The sequence below is a fragment of the Buceros rhinoceros genome, unplaced genomic scaffold (assembly GCF_000710305.1).
Source record: "Buceros rhinoceros silvestris isolate BGI_N320 unplaced genomic scaffold, ASM71030v1 scaffold7542, whole genome shotgun sequence".
In the NCBI taxonomy this organism is placed as follows: domain Eukaryota; kingdom Metazoa; phylum Chordata; class Aves; order Bucerotiformes; family Bucerotidae; genus Buceros; species Buceros rhinoceros.
Window position 1 is genome coordinate 21,539 of NW_010399452.1, and position 693 is coordinate 22,231.

At 42.6% G+C, this 693-nt stretch overlaps 1 protein-coding gene across 1 annotated transcript in view; it reads right to left on the reverse strand.

The window, feature by feature from the left end:
- Positions 1-63, reverse strand: part of G3BP1 (GTPase activating protein (SH3 domain) binding protein 1) — a 7,740-nt gene extending 7,677 nt beyond the window's left edge. Inside the window, 1 exon segment of the mRNA XM_010131473.1 lies at positions 4-63. Within this exon segment, the coding sequence (XP_010129775.1) occupies positions 4-56 (53 nt within the window). The 5' untranslated portion in view covers positions 57-63.
- Positions 64-693: the final 630 nt, after the last annotated feature.

Consider the following 693-nt stretch of genomic DNA (forward strand, 5'->3'; position numbering starts at 1 on the left):
TACTGCCTCACGAACTCCCGCCCGACCAGCAGGGGACTTGGCTTCTCCATCACCATTTCTTTGGTCAACTGAAAACTACAGAAAACGCAAAAGCTCCATAAAACACAAGCATTCACATTCACACTGCTGTTGACATACTGATAGCATAAGCCTCAACCACAGCGGAAACACACCAAAACCTGTTAGCTGTTTGACTACAGCAAGCCAACATTGGTTTAGCCAACGTGTTTTCAGAATCATCAGTTCTTGGTGCTGAGAAAAGGACCAAACCAGTGGTAGGAGATGACCTCTCACTATGTCAGCATTCAACCACCCTACAGTAAAGCAGGTGGCAAGTATGGTTCTTCAAGAGGATTTGCTAAGCGACTAAGCCATTTACAGTCGATCCCAGTACTATTTACCTCACTTGACTTCACAATCAGAATTAAAAGTCAGATGTCCTACAGCAAAGCCTGTGCTAGTGTATTAGGGGCATTTTTAATATGTCAGAACAAGTCCAATCTATTTTTTATCAGCAGCACAGCACTCCCTGCCTTGTGAGTGACAAGTGCTGTAGAGGAATATCAAATTATATCAAAATTACTATACTAGAACCAAATGCATGCTGCTCTTCCCTTGCTTCCATCAAACTTGCTTTCAAATACTCATACACGCTGTTCAAACTTTGACAAAATAGGTTCCAACTGGTAGGGA